The sequence below is a fragment of the Arachis hypogaea genome, chromosome 13 (genome assembly GCF_003086295.3).
Source record: "Arachis hypogaea cultivar Tifrunner chromosome 13, arahy.Tifrunner.gnm2.J5K5, whole genome shotgun sequence".
NCBI lineage: Eukaryota > Viridiplantae > Streptophyta > Magnoliopsida > Fabales > Fabaceae > Arachis > Arachis hypogaea.
In genome coordinates, this window is record NC_092048.1 from 140,803,907 (window position 1) to 140,823,378 (window position 19,472).

A 19,472-nucleotide genomic window follows, 5' to 3' on the forward strand; every position below is an offset into this window, starting at 1 on the left:
AAGGTTCTTGTATTTAAAATACAAACCTATGATAATTGCTAACCATTATGAAGCATATGTAGGTAGGTCTACACTACTACTTCACTCCATGAGGTTGGTCACCCCAATTCAACTGCTCCAAGGAACCCAAAAATTATACTCATGCTTGCCACGTGGATATCACAGGTTGATGATATCAGCATGAAGTGTCATCATGACCCACACTATAGCAGTACATACATTTATGTTATTATATATCAAACATTTTTGTCTTTTGAATCTAGTTTTTTACACCATACTTATAAACAAAATTTCTCACATTTTTTTCTCTAAAAAGCTATATTGTATCTGTTTCTATAATAAACGAATCAATAAAGCTATCAAAAGATTTCTTCTGCTACATACACATTATGATTAAACATTTAGAGGCCAATCCTCCAGTAAGATTCTGTTACACTTCCGCCGCCTTGTATGCTTGGTGTTCAGTGCTTAAAGTGCCTCAAACTTTATCCAAAAATATTTTTTGATTTGATGAAATATTGAAAATTTATATCAGTGCTGTATTTGTACATGATAAATAAGACTCCAGCTTCAGTTTCACGTCATTTCTCTCTCTCTCTTTTCTCTCTCCCTCCTTTCTTTGCACTATAAATAACACACATACCTTGGACCACCAACACCAACACCTTCATTCTCCGTTTTCTCACATACCCTTTTTGTAATAGCAGCAGCTGGTTTGGTTTTTTTGCTTCAATGGGGGATAGCAATAATGTCAATCTTCCACCGGGGTTTCGATTTTATCCCACTGATGAAGAGCTTGTAGTCCATTTCCTTCAGAGAAAAGCAGCACTTCTACCTTGCCACCCTGATGTCATTCCTGATCTTGATCTCTACCCTTTTGATCCATGGGAACTTGATGGTATCATTCTTTCTCTATGTTCCAATACTTGCATGCACATTGCAAGAGAATTGAAGTTGATGAATACAATCATGTGTGTGTCTGTGTGTGTATGTGCAGGTAGAGCTTTGGCAGAGGGGAACCAATGGTACTACTACAGCAGAAGGACACAAAATAGGGTCACTGCCAATGGTTATTGGAATCCAATGGGAATTGAAGAGGCAGTGGTTTCAAACTCAAGCAACAGGAGAGTTGGTATCAAGAAATTTTATGTGTTCTATGTTGGAGAAGCCCCTCATGGTAACAGAACCAATTGGATCATGCAAGAGTATCGTCTTTCAGATTCTGCAGCATCCTCTAGCAGATCATCAACCAAAAGAAAATCACAACCAAAAACAGTTAGTACCACAATTTCACCTCAAAAACATAGTTCAAGTTCAATAATGTATGCCACTTAGATTATTATTATTATTGATTTTTTTTTCCTTCCTGGTTTTGGTGTATTCAGGATCATAGTAAATGGGTGGTATGTAGAGTTCATGAAAGTGATGAAAATGATGATGATGGTGATGGTGATGGAACAGAACTCTCTTGTTTGGATGAAGTTTTCTTGTCATTGGATGATCTTGATGAAGTAAGCTTGCCAAATTAGATGATGCAAAACTTTTGTTAGCAGCATTATTATCCCAAATGGGGATAATTAATTAAGGCTAAATAGCTGTTTAATGCAAATTTGTTAGTACTTAATGTAGTTAAGTTTTTTTTTTTTTTTTGTATTTAGCTTTAGCAGTGTAGCTGCAGAAATTGCAATCAAAAAGTGTTTTAATTAAGTTGCCAGAGCTAGAAGATTTTCTATAGCAACCTTTGAAGTTGGGGCACTAGCTAGGTGAAATTTATGGCCAAGCAATATGCATTGTGACGTTATGCTTTCAAATATACCATTGAAACTTACTTGCTTACTTACTTTATTTTGATGCTGACACGTGGTTAATTACATGCCGAGTAATCAAAAAGTGTCCATTGTCAACCACTAATATCAGCAGTAATTATTTGATCTGTAATTAAAATTCCATATAAGATATGCAAAAGCAAGAGGGACGTCTCATTTCAATGCAAAATTCTACTAGGAATAGGAATTTCCTGGTTCAATGTAGTGTAACATGATGAAATCCAAACCAAATCCAATTGAAATTCTCACGTGCAAGGATTGTTGAGTGAATTAAGATTTGAATTCATAGAATACAAGTTGAAACAGAGAGGAAGGTTGTGGAGCCCATTCAGCACTGTAATGGAAGGTTGCAAGTGAACATAGCATATAGATCACAATAACATTGATGGTATTTGGTAGCTAGTTGTCTTGTGTCGCAATGCTAAGGACATTTCATTTTTTTATTTTTTTTTGTTATTGCATACTTGGATTCCTGCTTAGGGAAGCATCAAGTCATGTGTGATGCAAGCATTCGCATGCTTTCAAGCACCAACACTAGCACTATATTTAATAATAATAATAATAATATGCATATATTATGATCATCACAATAAGAGTGCCATACCAGTCCATTATGCTCACCTTACTCATGAGATTCGATCTTTATAGCCAAGATAGATAAAGAGGGTTGTAGTTTGATGTGTAGAATCGATCACACTATATGTCAAATGAAATATGGTTAATTAATGATATGCTAAGAGCCTAAGACTTAATATTTAGCATGACCCTAAAAATGTTTCACCAACAAAACCAAATCACACAATAAACTTCTATCACATATTGCTATAAAATTTGAAAGTCTCATGCTCAGAGAACAAACTAATTAAACTACTCTCTATAGAATTTGAACTTGGTTATATATATAATCACAGAAGTTATAATCTCTCACAAATTATGGGAATCTCACACCACTAACATATACTAATAGCTTGAATAGTCACAAGCTTTTATTACTTGCATTACTCAGTGAAGTCATAATCCTTGTCAAGTTAGCATTTTCTAATATTCTATGTTTTTTTTTTTTTAACTGTTTAAAAAGAGAGGTCAATTCTGTTTTTCTATAATTGTCAATGGCCTCATTAATTATTAATATAAATAAGCACTATCAATTACAGACTATCAACTAATAATTACAATCCCAACAGTGTGATTGATCGAATATAAATTCTAAGAAAAACAGTCTCACTGAAAAATCCTTACCTCTTTTAATAGAATTTACCATGTATTTTTCTTTATACTATAGATGATAAAAAATACATGATCCACAAAGTGATGCAAATTATTTAACTCTCACAGTGTCCAAATTCCCTCAGATTAACTAGTAACTTTTTCTATCACTCCCACCCAAAGCATCCTAAACTAGAAGACATGCCCTGCATGTAAAGGAACAATATGAATGAATTATGAGATCAAATGCATTGAAATGCCTTCCTCTACAAGTCGTTTAATTTCCCTAGAAAATTTGACTGAGAGATCATTGATCACACCACTCTTACTTGGTTTTTACAATTAGGGATAATGAGAGTCACAATATAACTAAAAAAAGCTGCAATTCAAGTATAACCCTTGTCTTCCAAGTCATACTAAAGCAAGATTTCAATCAGAATAGCCTTTTCACTTTTGTTCCTAATTTGTTTAAAAGTCACATGCAAGTTCTGACACCTTGGGATAGAATCCAACACCTGCAAGCTGCAACTTAGTACTCAAAAGTGAACACAAAAAATATATTGATTTTGTCCTATCTAACCATACCCATGCCATGCTACCCTTCATTAGTCCATTCTTCATATAATAATAAAACTATTTCATTGCTTAATAAGCTAGTAACCACCGAGCCCCCTAATCATCTCACTCGTGCTTACTTATTAACATACCACATGTGACTTGACAGAAAGGTGTGATTTTCGGTGGCAACTTCAAAAACACCAAAACTCATTACTTAGGACTCAAAATTATATACTTTATGGATTTCATTTTAATCCCACACAGGAATTCTAGCCCCCCATTCGGATGAAAAATCCAAAATCAAAATGGAAGTCATAATGATTGTTCAAAGTCTTGAGAACATACACAATATATATAATGGACCAAAAGTTTTCCATCTTATTCATAAAGCATTAGTTGTTTGCAACAAAATTTATGTGTGTGTATGGGACATAAAGGGGAAGATGAGTGCTTGACATGTACCTATCAATCTCAGTATCAGCCATGCTGGCTTCTTTGGGTTGCTTGTTTTTTAGGTATGATGATGGGTTTCTTTAAATAATGACAAAAAGTGAAATTGGCTTGAATGATTATGAGGCCAATACCTATGTAGCTTTTGAGTGAAGTTAATTTATACTACTCCATCCATGCAACCATCCAAGGTCAACATAAAAGTTCAAAACAAGTCAACCACACATAAAAGGATTCATCAACAGGGAAAAAGGTGCTGCTTAGAGGTGAAAATGCTCAGTGAGATTTGAGTGTGCTAAAAGGAAGAGGACTTTGTCCACTAATGGTCTGTTTTAGTGACTTAAATATAAGGGACAGGAAGAAAATACATAGTTTGTATTTACCACCCCATTGTTTTGGGATCCTTGCATTATACATGTACACAAGTGTTATCAGTTAAACTACTAAAAACACTTGATAAATACTAATTTATCTACATCAAAATATTTTAAAATAAATTATATTTTAATTCTAATTATGTTTAGTTATTTTATTATAAGATAAAGTTATGTCTTTAACCTATATTTTTGTCAAATAGGCAATTTTAGTCCATTAATTGTATTTATTTTCAATTTAATTTCTTTTTTATTTTTTCAATTTGGCTTCTCCATCTAATTAACACAAAATGCTAATATGACACAAATGGTAACAATGTGCAACACATGTATTGCATTAAGTCAACATTTTTATCAGTTATTTAAAATGAGGCAAAATTAAGTGAAAGAAAATTAGGAAAGATAATCTACATTTATATTTACGGGGTATAATAGCACATATACATGGGGAAAATATACACTTAATCTTATTTGATTATCGGTCATTGAAAAGGTACAAAATCTGGAAAGGAAAACATGTTCCACATGCAAATCCCTCAACTCACAAGAATCAGTTTTATGTGCAGTAAACAACATGCAGTCTTTTTCTCTTTCTTTCAATCTGTTGATCATCAAAGTAAATAATTCATTTCACTATTTCAATATCCTATTCAACTATGGTAATTATGAAGAAATATCTGCTTCTATTTCCCTTTACTAGTACACAGCGGCACAGATCATGTTATTCTTAGGAAGAAAGAAAAAGTACTAGGCATTTTAACAGGAACTCAAGTCAAATTAGAAGCAAGATGATCAACAGCGAAGAAATAACTTCCTACAATCATGAATGATGCAAGCCCAGAGCGAGCCATCCGCCACCGAAGACCACGGAACAATAGATTCCTGTCAGAAGGATGGATCCCGGTATATCTTTCAAACTTGTTTCCTGGCTGTTTCCACTTCAGGAGCCTTCTCTCCATTGAAACGTACTGGAACACGACAAGTGAACTACTGTCAGATTGGTTGGAATTTGGAAACTCATTAAACGGAGGTTTTATTTTACTTAACTAGATATTTTTCCATGTTAGGCATGGCATTATAAAGAACCAAATGTCCTAATTCATCCTACTAATTATTTAAATAAGCAGCCAGTGGTAGTGACAAGCTTGCCTTTGCAAGTCTGAATGAAAAATTACAACAATCCAAGTGATTTACTAATGACAACATGAAGAGAGAAGAGTACAGAGCCATGCTTAATTTAGCTAGTCAGAACTTGAACATTGTTCAAGACTTCAAGTATTTATGTTGTGCTTAAGGGAATGGGAGAGGCATGTCAGCATTGGTACTAAGGTTAGGAGGTAGTGGGTTCCGTGCCTGTGCTGTTGCTATATCTTCATTAGTATTAAAAGTGCCAAAGTCACTATGCAGAAAAGAATCAAACAACTTATGGCTTGTTCTGATTTCTGCTAATGCATCAACATGTTATTAAAGAGTAAACAAAAGACGAAGTTCATAGTTCACAAGATTTTAAACATTTTCTATAACAAGCAAAACATACCTTTGGTAGCACAGTGCACTGTGATCTAGTTCTTGTAGTATCAAAGGCATGAGAAGCCGCAGCAGCAACTGAAGCTGACAATCCAGCAGCAATACTAACAAATAAAGGAGACAATGGACCAACTTCTTCATCTGACCTGAGTCAAGAGAAGCACATTTGAACAAAAAGGGCAACTAGACTAAATTGGGAGTCAAAAATAAAAAAGATGCATTGAACCTAAATGTGAAATCAACTAAACCTATTTAGAAGTAATTAAAAGTAGGAATCAAGACAATAACTTAAATACCATCAGCTGCAGGTTGTAAATTCCAAAATCAATATTTTTCACAAAGCTGATATTTTTCATAAAACCAAACATAACTATCACCTTAGCAGTACAAAAAATACCAAGAAAAAAAATAGGTGTTAAAAATAATCATTTTATTGACGATCAAGAGATAAACCTGGGAGGAGGATCCATCCCTACAGCCTTCCAATCAAGCATTGCTTGATGCAGAAACTGCCAGCCTGAGAAAAATACACCACCAAACACAGAATCTCGAGCAATTCCCGAACGAAGACCTCTCCATAATGCGCCCCATCCTTCCAATGATATAATATCAGATGGCCTTCTGACGTTGCAAACTGATGGTGGCTTCCCAGATCCTGTCATCATCCAAGGATACTCCAGCAATGCACTTGTCACATTAGTATTTTTGGTAGATAGGGTAGAGATGAGACCGACATATTGGTTCAACGATCTCTTGTCAGGATAACAGCCACTCAGTAATCTTGAAATTAAAGGTGGTTGGGCTCCCTTTTCCAAAGCAAAAGTAGAGTTCGGAATGTATGAAGCTGAGGAAACCTGTTCACGAAGCTTGATAAGTTCAAACGGAGAGTTTATCAAAGCCTCTACAGCACCAGCTGCCATTCCAGCCAAAAGAGCATCAGAAGCAGAGACATAATTATCTTCCAGCCCATCTGCCAAAAATGTAATTGAGCACCAAAATCATTCTCCAAGAAAAACGTGTCACAATAATGACAATATAAATATAATTCACAAATATCAAACTCCAAAAGGTACTATTAAATTTTCAAAACCCAAGTCAATTTCCTTGAGGTCAACTAATAAAGGGGTCTCTCGAAATAACATAATGCTACGCATACAAAATTTCAATCTTTAATGATTGATATGAAGAGGGAAATAGAGTCATTTGGAACAAAGCAGTACTAGTTTCTTATGTGAGTATTTCCTAAAAAGCTGAATCATAAAATGCTATTTACCACACAATTGATTTGCAGAAAAAATATAGGAATTACCCTTATAAAAGGCAGTGATGATTTCATAGACCCCAAATCGAGCTCCAAGACCAAGAATCCTTCCAAGTGCTAATGATCCATAACCACTAAACAGACCTGAAATGCCTCAATTACAACATGATATATGAGCTATGATGTATGCTCAGTTTGCGCCTTGACCAGTTATATCACTCATATTATCCATCCATAGAGAACTTAACATTCGCATTCTGATGTCTATTATTAAGCTTACACAATTCCCAATCTAGCTCCAGCAAAAGGTCCACTACTTCTCCTATCAACTTATGATTCACTTATGGAACACCCCATCATAGCATTAAAATAAAAAATCCAGCATATCCTACCTGAATGACCAGAGAGAGTGAGAATTCTAAGCAAGAGCTCGGCAGCATTCAATTGTTTACCGGAACTAGAAGCAACCTTGAATATAAAAGAAAAGAGGCCAGTTTGAAGCAGTTCAAAAATGAAAGTGGATGGGGGATTATAAACAAAAGGATAAGAACCTGAGTGAGGACTTTCATGGTGTCGAGGGGATATGTGAGAGCAGAAGCAAAAGCCACAGAGCCAACTGCAGCAACACCATGAATCACAAACATCTGGCTCTTGGACAAGTCATCCATCTGAAAACCGAAGAGAAAAAAAGTGAGAAAGAAAATGGCAAAAGGAATCAGCGAGGGTTTATGATTGTTGGTACCTTGGTGGGTGATCCACTCTCTTGGGCTTTCTTAACGGGCCGATTTTCTCACTCCGGTTTTATGGACTGATAAGTCCTAAATGAATCCAAGTTCAAAATGAGAAAAATAACTCACTCCAAAAGGAAAACATGCATAAGATATTTAGATGTCACAGAGTGACAGAGGGCTGCTCCAAGCAATGACTTAAAAGAGCTATGGAGGCTTGTCCAAAAAAAAAAAAAAAAAGAGCTATGGAGGGAGATTTGGCAAATCCAGGTACCTTAAAACTAAAAATGCTTATGCGGAAAGTAACCCATGACATAGTCTCTCTAGGAGTGAAATATGTCTTCACTATCATTTTAACAACAACCAAGTTTCAATTCTACAAATAACTTTGACCAAAAAAAAAATTCTACAAATAACTAATAGGAAAAAAAATTCAATCACCTAAACAGCACATAGTCTATCATCTATCACATTAGTACATCACTTAATTAATTCATATAACCTATCTAATTATAATTTCAACTGATTCCAACACTAGTATCAAAATACAGATAATTTTAATCACAACACTAACATCAAAATAGATCAAACAAATTAATATACAATAAAACATCAATCACATAATCTTAGTCATACCTCACAACACCAGCATCAAAATAGATTAATATACTATAACAAAAAAATCTAATTGACAACAATTACCAATTACAAATTAATATACAATCATCCGAATTAATATATAATAAACAGAAATCACATAACCTTAGTCACAACTGATAACACTAGCATAAAAAAGATTCATATACGATAACCAAATAATAATAATAATAATAATAATAATAATAATAATAATAATAATAATAATAATAATAATAAAAGCTCATCTTTACAACCTAGCTCAGCTTGGACAATGGAAGAGAAGCAAGACGCACATTTAGACAAGGTCAGAAGAAGAACACCAAAAACAAAGAAGGCATCGGACGCAGAAGCAGAGGCAGAGGCAGAAAAAGCGAGCCACGATGGAGTCAAGACAATAGCTTCAGCACTGCCGGAGGAGGCAGGACAGCGATTGACAGGTAGTAGGGAGCAGTTGCGAACAGCGACTAGCGGTGAGAAGATGAGGCACAGCTGCTTTTATTTTTTAAATAAAAATTTTATTAAAGATTATTTTATTTTTTATAATATTATTTTTTTATTTTATTATCATTTTGATATTTTTATTTTGCAAATTTAATGAGTCAATTTTTTATTTATAATTTTTATAATTCTTTTGGTATTTTTATTTTTAAAAAATTTATATTTCAATTCACTAATTTCTATTACTAATGATTTCATTTTTAGTCTAATAATTTTTATTTATTTTTAAATTTTTTTAATAAAATTTATTGTGAATTTGAAATTTTGAAAAAAATATTTGTATTAATTTAAGAAATTCAATGTTATTTAAATTAATATTAGTTAAAACCATTAATATAATTATTTATTTTTTTAAATTTTTAATTTTATTCGTTATTTATACTTTTATTATTAATATATATTTTTTAAAACACATTTTTTAAATGTAACCAAATAAACAATTAAAAAAAGTTGTTTTTACCATCTTTACATCAGTAGCAGAGAAGGACTATTAGCTCATAAAAAGTACTTACAAGTTACACTTACAACACACCAACACTCGAGAAAGGCCAAAACCTACACTATTAACTTTATGCAAAAAAGGACTTGATGAAATCATTACATATTTAAATTAAACTATTATTTCTATCCTAATCAAGTATCCTGGAGCGAGTATTCTCTCTATTATTAAAAAAAATTGAGTATATAAAGTATAATTTTTAATTTTTATTATTTTTTTATATTTATTTCTTATCTCACTTATAACTTTTAATAGTTAAAAAATATCGAGAAAATTTATTTTTCCTGCTGCAAATTAAAATATAAAAAATATTAGAAAGACAATAATTTTTGTAATTTATAGTTATTAAATAGTCATTAATAATAATTTTAATAGTGAGAGATTAAAATAAAATTTCATCGAATGACTCATTTTTTTTACTGATTACATACTGACCAGAATTTAGTACAGTTGCTACCTTTTAGACTTTTTCTTAAAATATATAGACGTTGGTGTGATAGGTCATACTGCAGGAGAATAATGCGATTATACGTGGCAGATAGTGAGTTGAGCATGGGCAAAATGGGTATTACACAAAAAGCCTTTTTGAAAAGAAGGGAAGGAAGTTAAAGAGTGTGCAAATTATCAAAACGACACAACCCAGAATACAGAAAATTTCACTCACCACTGGCATTGCCATGGAGAGAAAAAAAGAGAAAGGTGCAGGTAGCGGAACAAAGGCGGGTGAGCGCCCTTTCCAGACGGAGGCCGCCGAGAAATTATTTGGTGTGTTACTCAACCTCCGTCAAACTGGCACTGTTAAGGAATACCGCGACCTCTTCGAGAAGCTTAGCGACGTCGTTTTGAGGTCGGTCTTCGTAAACGGGCTTAGGGAGGATGTGAAGGCGGAGCTAAGCTCCTTCGAGGCGGAATCACTCTCTGATCTGATGGACCTGTCGGAAGTGGCCGAAGCGAGGTGCCGGAACCCGAAGTGTGCGATGATGAGGTTCTGGGGGAAGATCGAGGGGAGAAGAGTGGTGATGGTGTTGTCTACTGGATCTACTGACAGCTTCATCGCGAAGAGGGTGGTGAAGGAGCTGAGGCTCCCGACGACGGTAACCCGTGAGCGGTTCGTCTCCGTGGATGGAAAAATGGCGAATAATGGAGGGGTGTGCAAGGGCTTAACGGTTAAGGTCCAGGGGACGAAAATGGAAATAAAACGTGATTTCTTCGTGGTTGATCTTGCAGAAAGTGGAGACATTGTGTTAGGTTCGGACTGGGTTTCGGATCTTGGTGGGATGCTAATGGATCATGGGTTGGTCCAGGTTGAGGTGGCGGGGAAGCAGATAGCCTTGAGAGGGGACCCTTCTCTCACCAAAGGCAATGAAATCTGGACTATTCAAAGGGTTATCTAGCTCAATCAATTTTCAATCCCTAGCGCTCTCTAATCCCCATCTTTAAATGATATGATGTGATAGTCTCAGTTTTTTTCTTTAATTAATTCAAGTATTTGCTTGTGTTTCTTCTCAACTCTGGAGATGCTATTCCCTAATCGCGAACTTTTTAATGTGATCACGGATAACCCTAGTTCTCTCCATTTTAGAAATTCGCCGAAGTTCGGCACTAATGCAATCCAAAAACAATGCCATGAATTTCAGTGATTAATTGGTTATGATATTTAAACACGGGGAGTATTAGGTCAAGTTAACGCGGCAAAACGCAAAAGCGCAAACCAAGATTTACTTCTAACACGTTTTTATTTTTGATATTGGGAGAAAGATGTGTAAAATTCAATTATGGGAGTGCAGGAGAGTCACGGTTGGGATTAAGAAATCGGACATTAGTCAAACGATTCGATTAGAAGCTGGACAGTACATAAATTGGACCGATCGATTTGTACTCCCATTACTTGCCAAACATGTATCAATCCGTGTCATTGCTTGTATACACACCATCTCAAGAATAGCCCTTTCATTTCACTTTTGTTCTTTTTTCCCAAACCCTACACTCACCTTCACTTTCAGTCTCCATTGATACATAATTAATTTGAAAAAAAAAATGGACCGCTAATCTTTAACAATGCCAAAAAAAAAAAATAAAAAACGTTAATTGTCCATTTTAATTATGTAGATTTTTATTTTTAAATATTTTAATTTAATTAAAATAATAGTGATAATGTTAAATATTAGTGGTATAGTGATAATGTTAGAGATTAGTGTAGTAATAATTTTTAAATATTTTGATTTAATTAAAATAATAGTGATAATTTTAGATATAAGTAATAATTAATTAATTATAGTGATAATGTTAAAGATTAGTATAATAATAATTTTTATTAAGATGTGTAGGTATGATAATAAAATAATTAATATTAACTGTTATTAATAAATTTATTGTAGTGATTATTAAGATTATTATACGTGTGATCTAATAAATTAATTATTATAAATTGTTTTGTATACGTGTGTGATAATAAAGAAATTAATTATTAGTATTAACAAGTTTAATCACCGGTGCCATGCACGTGAGAAGATTAAAATTATAATTTTAAATTGTTATGTTAAATTTTATTTTAATTATAATAATTTAATTAATAAAAAAATAACTTGTATGTGTTGTTTTTCTTTTCTTAATATAATGTTAATTGTATTAACTATAAAATAGTTATTTAATCTACTTTTTTCAATAAATCAGGCATATATACTCAATATGACCATAAATAATCTAGTAATACTTAAATCTACCAACAAAGTTTTATATGTTGGTATATTGTGAAGTAAGAAAATATCAAAATCAGCTCAAAATGAAGAATAAATTAATAGAGAATCCTAATGCAGAAAGTTTTGTAATAAACAATAAATAATTTAAACCTACTGAATAATAATTCAATGCTATCCTTTGATACCTGCAAAATATATATATAAAACAACATTGTATTAATGTTTGTATATAAAATTATATGATTAACGTAATTATAAAATTGTTTGTCAAGAGAATAAAATTATACGAATTTTTATGATAATTTTAATATTCTCAAACTATTAATGTACAATAAGAATTCATCTATTAGTTCCTAGAATTTCTAAATTTTTTTAAGTGATAGTAATAAATTTTAATAAATACATAGATTTAGTAAGATATTTTATTATTACCTTTTTACTATAGGCTCTCAAAAACTTCTCTATATACCACATTCATCGTGCAGTCATTTCCAAGTGTATTAACCCGTGTTATACGCGTGATAAGATTAAAATTATAATTTTAAATTATTTTGTTAAGATTAATTTAAATTATAATAATTTGATTAATAAAAATATAACATGTTATGTATTATTTCTTTTTTATTAAGCTAGTGTTAAATATATTAACTCTAAATAGTTATTAGTTGGTTTTAGCAATCTAATTTCTTCAATAAATCAAACATATATACTCAATGTGACCATAAATAACTTAATAATACTTAGACCCACCAACAAATTTTTATATGTTATTTTACTATCAAATAAGAACATATCAAATTAGCTCAAAATAAATAATAAATTATTAGAGAATTCTAATGCACAAAATTCTCTAATAAACAATGAATAATTTAAATCTACTAAAAAATAACTCAACACTTTTCTTTGATACCTGCAAAACATATACCTAAAATAATATTATATTAATGTTAGTATACAATTTTACAATCATCGACCATATTTACTATACATGACTCCTTCTTAAAAGTTATTCTATACATGTGTGCAGTCGGAAGATAAATTATTGGACTTTATTTTATTTTTCTAAATTATATAATTATGCATTATTCATTAAATGCTAACTGTAATATTGTAATATAATTATAATAAAGATATTTTTTTAAAATAAATTTAGAAGAGAGAATAGTACTTTCATTTTGGAGGGAAAATAAATTCATGAGGAATTGACACCTCACTTTTATTAGTTGATAATGTATTAAATATTGATTTTATATAATTATAATAAAAATATTTCTCTAAATTACTATAATCATGTATTATTCGTTAAATGTTAATTGTAATATAATTATAATAAATATTTTTTTAAAATAAATTTAGAAAATAAAATAATGATTTCATTTTAGAGAAAAAATAAATTCATGAGGAATTAACACCTCACTTTTATTAGTTGGAGAAAAAATTCAATTTTAGTATATTTTGTCATTATTATACATTTTTTTCTAATCATATATCCATTGTTTTCTTTTCTTTGTTTCAGCATTTTGAACCTGGGTTTAACTTCTCGTAGTTCTCACTTCTCAGTCATTCTATTAGATGTAGTTGATAACTATTGAAATTCTTTTATTAATATAGGAGAAAAATATATTATTATATGATAGAATTAATATGAGTATATTTTATTATTAAATAAATAAAGTTAATATAAAATAAAATTATACATAAAAAAACAAAAAAAATAAAATTAAAATAGCAAAAGTGTTAAAAAGATTATTTTTATAATTTTGTTTTGTCATTTTTATGTATAGAAGATTAGAAAATAGTAAATTTTTAACTAAATTAATTTATATTTGTTGTATTCAATTTAAATAAGTAATAAATTATCTTATTTTAATTTATTCCTTAAATTTATATATCTTAAAATTAAATCAAATAATTAATATACATAATTTTAAATTGTGTGATACTTAAATATCTATTCAAATCAATTAGTTGATATAATTAATTCATCATAATGAATTGACTTTAATGAGTTAAACAAAATAATACAGAAGCATGCTACGTTGATTCTATCATTAAAAGTAAAAATTCGATTTTTATATGATAGGATAGATAATATAATAGACGGCAAGAAAGAGAAAGATAAACATTTTAGATCCTAAGTTATTTCATTTGAATGTTGCAATGTGGTATCACATTATTTTACTTATTTTACCCTATGGACCCTTTTGTAACTTTATTTCAGTATCAATAGAATTTCACTACCTTTGAGTACTAAATTAAAATTCAAAATGAAAATAAAAAAAGTAAAGAGTATAAAATTATTGATTGAAAAATACTCTAAATAATAAAAAGTCAAATTAACTTTAATATTAAATTCATTAATACAATTTTAATTTTATATAATAGTTAGAAAATATATTAGTAAAAGCAAATGGAAGAATAGCTTTAATTAGTATTTGATAAAATATTCATTTAGAATAATTAAAAAATATAAAATTATGATATTATTAAAAATAATACATTTTATGTTAAAAAATTATATTTAAATAAAATATTTATAAAATATAAAATTTAGAGTAACATAGCTTTATAAAGATTAATCATTAATCAATTATGAACTATAATAAAATTATAATATAATTTATTTATGAAAAAATAATCAATAATTAATATTAATAAATATAAAAATCATCTTAACACTTTAATTAAAAGTATGAATGGTTAATTATTATTCATTATTAATAATATTTTGTTCATAAAAAAACTGAAAATATAATTATTTAGATTTAGATTTTAGAAAAATAAACGTATAAGTAACAAATAATCTATTTTATCATGTATATTATAAATTAATGAATTAAACTAACTGATATAATGAATTATAATTAATTAATTGGTATAAATTATAATAAATTATATGATATTTAAAAAGAAAATAAAATGAATAAAAGAATAAAAAATAGAAGAATAGAAGACTACAATAAAATAAATTGAATGTAAATTTTTTTTTTACAAATTTTATATCACATCTGCTTCAATAATAATAAATAAAAATACATCAACTTAATATCTAAGAAAAAAAGGATGAGATGAAATCATAATACAATTCTAAAATAAAAGCTTAAATTAAACCATAATATCATTGCACAACACAAATTAAAAGTAATTTCACACTACAATATACCACACAAATAGATAAATGACTTAAGCTTAATTAAAATTTTTTTATTTATTTATGCAAACATGATAACACCATGGTCTATAAATGGTTAATGGATAACATATCATATATTGCTCTAAATGATGAGCACGTGAGTTGAAGACTGTGTGCTGATTTGTGTTCATGATGGTTGTCTTCTTGTGACGGCGTCTTATAGGAAGAAAAAGAATTATTGTAAAAGTTACCAAATGAAAGAGTAATTGATAAATGAATGATATTTTCTTCTAGCATATATGGTCTTTTATAGTGGTAAAATAAAAATGAAATGAATAAAATTTTGTATTTTTATATTAGAAATAGAATTTGATATTTATCCTAATAAAATTAAATAATTAATTAGTTATATTTAAATAAATAAAATAAATTAAATAAAAATATTTTTAAGAATTAATCAAATCAATTAGTCAATACAAATAATTAGTATAATTAATTTTATTTGATTTATTAAATTCAAAAAATAAATTAGAAAATAATTGATTGAATTAATTAGTTGATATAATTAATTTATTATAATTAATTGAATTTAATAAATTAAAAAATAAATAGAAAAACATAAGAGACAGTGATTTTTTTAACTAAATTAATATGTATTTATTGTATTTAATCAGTATAAGTAACAAATCATTTATGTTATTATATATCTTATTTAATCTTGCATAGCACAGATAATTATAAGTTATATTTTGATTTCTAATTATTTACGTACATAAATGATTAAAATATATAACATAAATATCATAATTATTATAATTCTATGATATAATTATAATTAACATATTTTATCATAATTAAATATTGATTTGATATAATTATAATAAAAATACTTTCTCAAAATAATATAATCTACTATTATTCATCCACTAATTATTTGGCAATAAACCTTAATATGATTTTTTACATCTCCGCTATGGGAAATAACTACTTAGATATACCAAATAATATGTAACATATTACTACCTATATAAGTTAAGGCACACATACAGAATTTAATTAAGGTGATTGAAACTTTCACCAAACAGAATATGATCTCAATCGAATAAAAAATGGTACTCGATTTTGCATTAATTAGCTAGTCGAAGAAATAACATACTCATTCATTATTCGTGTTTCATTATATTTTTTAAATAATATATAGAAAATATATATCCTGTGTATAAAAATGTGACTATTAGTAATTTTATTAATAAACTTTTTTTTAAACTATTACTAATTTCAATTTTAATAGAAAATTTGAGGAAATAATTTCGTTTGCCATAAATAATATACTAAAACTATTAGTATATTATCTTTTATATGGTTAATTGAATTTATCAATGATTTTTCCGTGTAAATCGTTATTACCCAGTTTTTAATAACTACTTAATATACAAAATTTGAAATTGAAAATTATTATTACTAATTCAATTAACTGGTTAATTGAGTAATAATTGTCAAATTACTAAGGTGCAAAATCATTAATTTACTCAATAGATTTCCATATATTATTTATATTTCAAGTAATAATTTGAAATTATATTATTTACCAGCTAATAATACTATTATTAATAATTATTTTTTGTCTTGATTTTTAAATCAATTATTAAATAATTATTCTTGTTAAAATAATTGTTTATAAATTATTTCAAATTATATTTTGTTAAGATATAATTATTTAGATTATTACCCATGGAACGGGTATAATTTCATTTTATACCAATTAATCAATTATAATTATATGACACGGGTGTAATTTTAATTTTATCCACCGATTATTGGCAAATAAATTTTATTCCAATTATAAATAAAATCTATTTTTATTGGCAAATAAATTGTCTTTAGGTCAACAATTTAATATATGTGTAGGTTATTTTTTGTCAAATATAATGAAAATACAAATAAAAAAATAAAGGATAAAAATAAACTTAATAATATCTGACACTACTTCATTTTATTAAATTATTTAAAAATAGCAAATCCACAAAAAATAATCGTAATATATAAATTGAGGCAATAATTTAAAATTTTATAATTATAATTTAATCAAATACTAATAGTAAAACTAAATTACCTAAACAATATTGAATCTATTCTAGTCCTTAGTCACGTATAGTATAGAATCATTCTTGTAACGATAACCAACTGAAATAACATCGTAAATTTCAATATTTAGAATTCGTACAAAATCAAACCATCCTCTTGTTAGATAAGCTTTCTGAAAAAATCAAAATATGTTAAAAAATTATTCTAATAATGAACAGCTTAAACTAAGAAAATTTAAATATATTACCAATCATTGAAATTGCATATCTGAATTTGTCACGAATTTAGCAAAACTGAACTGAAACTGAGGGAATTTAATTTCATTATGTGCTCCACTTCGAAAATTTTCGGGCAGACGTAAAAAGCATGGAGGGGATGGAACTTGAACTTGCCCTATAAAGTTCTGTGGATGCCATTCCTCAATAAAAAATCGAGCTACTCTTAAGAAATCTAACTTTAACCACATTCCATTGGGTTGGTCATAATAGGTGAGTAGATCCAACCATCATTCGATAAAGTAGAGACTATTGCCTCTTCTTTGAACGCTTACATCCATGTAGTTGGAACCCGAATCAGTGAAAATAACTCGATGAGGTATTTCATGGATATGATACATTGTAAATGATTGTGGCAAAAGACAATCGAACTGGAACATTAGACGATAACAATAACTTAGAGTAACAACAAATAAAAAATCATCAAAAAAATAATATAATAGAATGAGTATATGAAAAATATTATAAAAAATTATAAATTGTACCTTAAAAGGATCGACTTCAATAAAAAAACGAAGAATACATTCTTATTCTATGAAGTAGTAAAAAAACGAAGAATACCTTAAAACGAAGAATACATTCTCATTCTTAGAGGTACGTGAAGTGCCACATAATGTTATTGTTTGGGACCGTTATGTTTGGAGATAAGCCTGGGACAGGGATGCACTAAAAGTTTCTGCCGCTATTCTGTAATTTTGCTGGGATCATACAGTTTAGTTGGGGATCGACATGCGTGGCACACCTGTACAGAGCATTGTGTAGGGCAACTGGTGTCGACTAAAAGGAGATTGATGGTCCTCTGACACTTTTGCTTACCTGAGCTTAGATCCGTCTACCAATTATTGCGCCGCTTCCTAGCCATCCTCGACTCTTTCCGATTGCAAACAAATAAATTTAATTACTACATGTTTTGAAAAAGTGTATTTTAAATTTGATTGATAAATCTTAATTAACGAATTATCTGATGTCAGGTGGCGTAACTGGAATCATGAGAATCGGCCTTATAGGTTTTGTAGCCTTGCTCACTTTAGGAGAACATTAGATGATCTGCAAGAATGACAGATTTATTGTAGTAAATAAGTAGTTGTTTTCGTTTAGCCGTATTATTATTTGGTGTGTAATCTTCTTTTACCTGCATAATGTGTATAATTTATTTGGGAGACTTATGCAATTGGTTGGATCAATCTAGACGTAATTCTTTTTAACATCTGTCAGCATTTGACTATTTGAAATGTCATAGTTTCACTTATATCTTTTGAATGCATTGAATAACATGTATTTGATAGACAAAAAAGACAATTTAACTTGACTCAGGCGTTTCTCATCAAGAATGAGATTTAAGTGAAGCACACGGTGAATCACATTTTCTCTGCACCGCTTTTTCTTAGCTAAATATAATAAGCAACTGAAATGAGATGCATGAAACTTTCTTAGTTATGGGTTCATTAAACTATGCCATTGTTCTGAATATCGAGTAAATAATTATTTTTAATCACAAAAGATGTATGCATTAAGAAATTTATTAATGAAAAAATCAAATTATTATTATATTTTTAAATTATCCTTTTTAATATTTTTTTATCGTTTCCACTTAATCTCACAAACTTTTTTCTTTTTGGAAAAGTATGAGGAGCCAATGTATGTTTTATACAATATGTACAATGGGGTTAAATTAAAATAAGAATTAAATTAAAAACAATTAATTAATTTTGAG

The 19,472-nt window shown here is 29.1% G+C and overlaps 2 protein-coding genes across 4 annotated transcripts; one reads left to right on the top strand and one right to left on the bottom strand.

Moving 5' to 3' along the window:
- The first annotated feature begins 365 nt into the window (after positions 1-365).
- Positions 366-1,845, top strand: LOC112792280 (NAC domain-containing protein 104). Its single transcript, XM_025835452.3, has 3 exons — positions 366-898; positions 998-1,275; positions 1,386-1,845. Exons 1-3 carry the CDS (start codon positions 733-735, stop codon positions 1,527-1,529), a joined length of 588 nt encoding a protein of 195 aa, XP_025691237.1. The 5' UTR covers positions 366-732; the 3' UTR covers positions 1,530-1,845.
- Positions 1,846-4,859: 3,014 nt separating this feature from the next.
- On the bottom strand, positions 4,860-9,062 carry LOC112792281 (mitochondrial arginine transporter BAC2). Of its 3 annotated transcripts, none has more exons than XM_072212860.1 (8): positions 8,863-9,062; positions 7,945-8,010; positions 7,754-7,870; positions 7,595-7,670; positions 7,251-7,346; positions 6,395-6,911; positions 5,952-6,087; positions 4,860-5,382 (listed from the first exon to the last, which is right to left on the bottom strand). In XM_072212860.1, exons 3-8 carry the CDS (start codon positions 7,868-7,870, stop codon positions 5,182-5,184), a joined length of 1,143 nt encoding a protein of 380 aa, XP_072068961.1. In that variant the 5' UTR covers positions 7,945-8,010; positions 8,863-9,062; the 3' UTR covers positions 4,860-5,181. The 3 variants fall into 3 exon arrangements, with proteins under 3 accessions (XP_072068961.1, XP_025691238.1, XP_025691239.1); XM_025835453.3 differs by having other exon boundaries at positions 7,945-8,020; positions 8,824-9,034; XM_025835454.3 differs by having other exon boundaries at positions 7,945-8,020; positions 8,863-8,933.
- Positions 9,063-19,472: the final 10,410 nt, after the last annotated feature.

Excerpts from the sequence above, each read along its gene's own strand:
- LOC112792280 (XM_025835452.3), top strand. The coding sequence starts at position 733 with ATGGGGGATAGCAATAATGTCAATCTTCCACCGGGGTTTCGATTTTAT. Across the intron at positions 899-997 it reads TGATCCATGGGAACTTGATG|GTAGAGCTTTGGCAGAGGGG; the intron begins GTATCATTCTTT and ends GTGTATGTGCAG. Across the intron at positions 1,276-1,385 it reads GAAAATCACAACCAAAAACA|GATCATAGTAAATGGGTGGT; the intron begins GTTAGTACCACA and ends TGGTGTATTCAG.
- LOC112792281 (XM_072212860.1), bottom strand. The coding sequence starts at position 7,870 with ATGGATGACTTGTCCAAGAGCCAGATGTTTGTGATTCATGGTGTTGCT. Across the intron at positions 6,088-6,394 it reads GGGATGGATCCTCCTCCCAG|GTCAGATGAAGAAGTTGGTC; the intron begins GTTTATCTCTTG and ends CTCTTGACTCAG. Across the intron at positions 5,383-5,951 it reads AGTGCACTGTGCTACCAAAG|TACGTTTCAATGGAGAGAAG; the intron begins GTATGTTTTGCT and ends GTCGTGTTCCAG.